Raw genomic sequence first — 396 nt, 5'->3', positions numbered from 1 at the left:
AATCAAAGCTCAAAACATGTCTCATTGATTTGGCCTTTTGCTAGTGAATAGTCTGGAGTTCTTTTGGCTTGCTCTGGGATTCTTGCACCTAGAGGATGCTGTATAAAATGATACTGGTATGGGCATTGTTATGGTATTGAATAAAAAGGGTCTAAAAAAAAATAAAATGATTCTTACTCACTTATTACTCATGTTATTTGGTTTCCAATTCTGTTTTTTTTTTTACATCATTGAAACTTTATTACAATTCAAACAATAACATACCTTTACAGAAGCTTCTCCACCTGAGCAAGGTTCACAGCAATATATTCTCTCAGTGTTAGAGTTAGAGTTATGGTTAGTGTTAGTGTTAGGGTTTAGAGTTAAGGGTTAGGGTTTAGAGTTAGACTCAGGGGC

General features: G+C 34.6%; 1 protein-coding gene across 1 annotated transcript in view; it reads right to left on the bottom strand.

Annotated features, from left to right (window-relative positions):
- The window catches only part of LOC121304489 (protein FAM102A-like), a 13,608-nt gene extending 13,416 nt beyond the window's left edge, over window positions 1-192 (bottom strand). The window contains exon 1 of the mRNA XM_041235653.1: window positions 182-192. Coding sequence (XP_041091587.1) covers window positions 182-192 — 11 coding nt within the window. The remainder of the gene's footprint in view (window positions 1-181) is intronic.
- Window positions 193-396: the final 204 nt, after the last annotated feature.

The sequence above is a fragment of the Polyodon spathula genome, chromosome 38 (assembly GCF_017654505.1).
Source record: "Polyodon spathula isolate WHYD16114869_AA chromosome 38, ASM1765450v1, whole genome shotgun sequence".
NCBI classification, from domain to species: Eukaryota; Metazoa; Chordata; class Actinopteri; order Acipenseriformes; family Polyodontidae; genus Polyodon; species Polyodon spathula.
The sequence above is the reverse complement of the archived record's forward strand: the minus strand, read 5'-3'. Positions and strand labels throughout refer to the sequence as shown.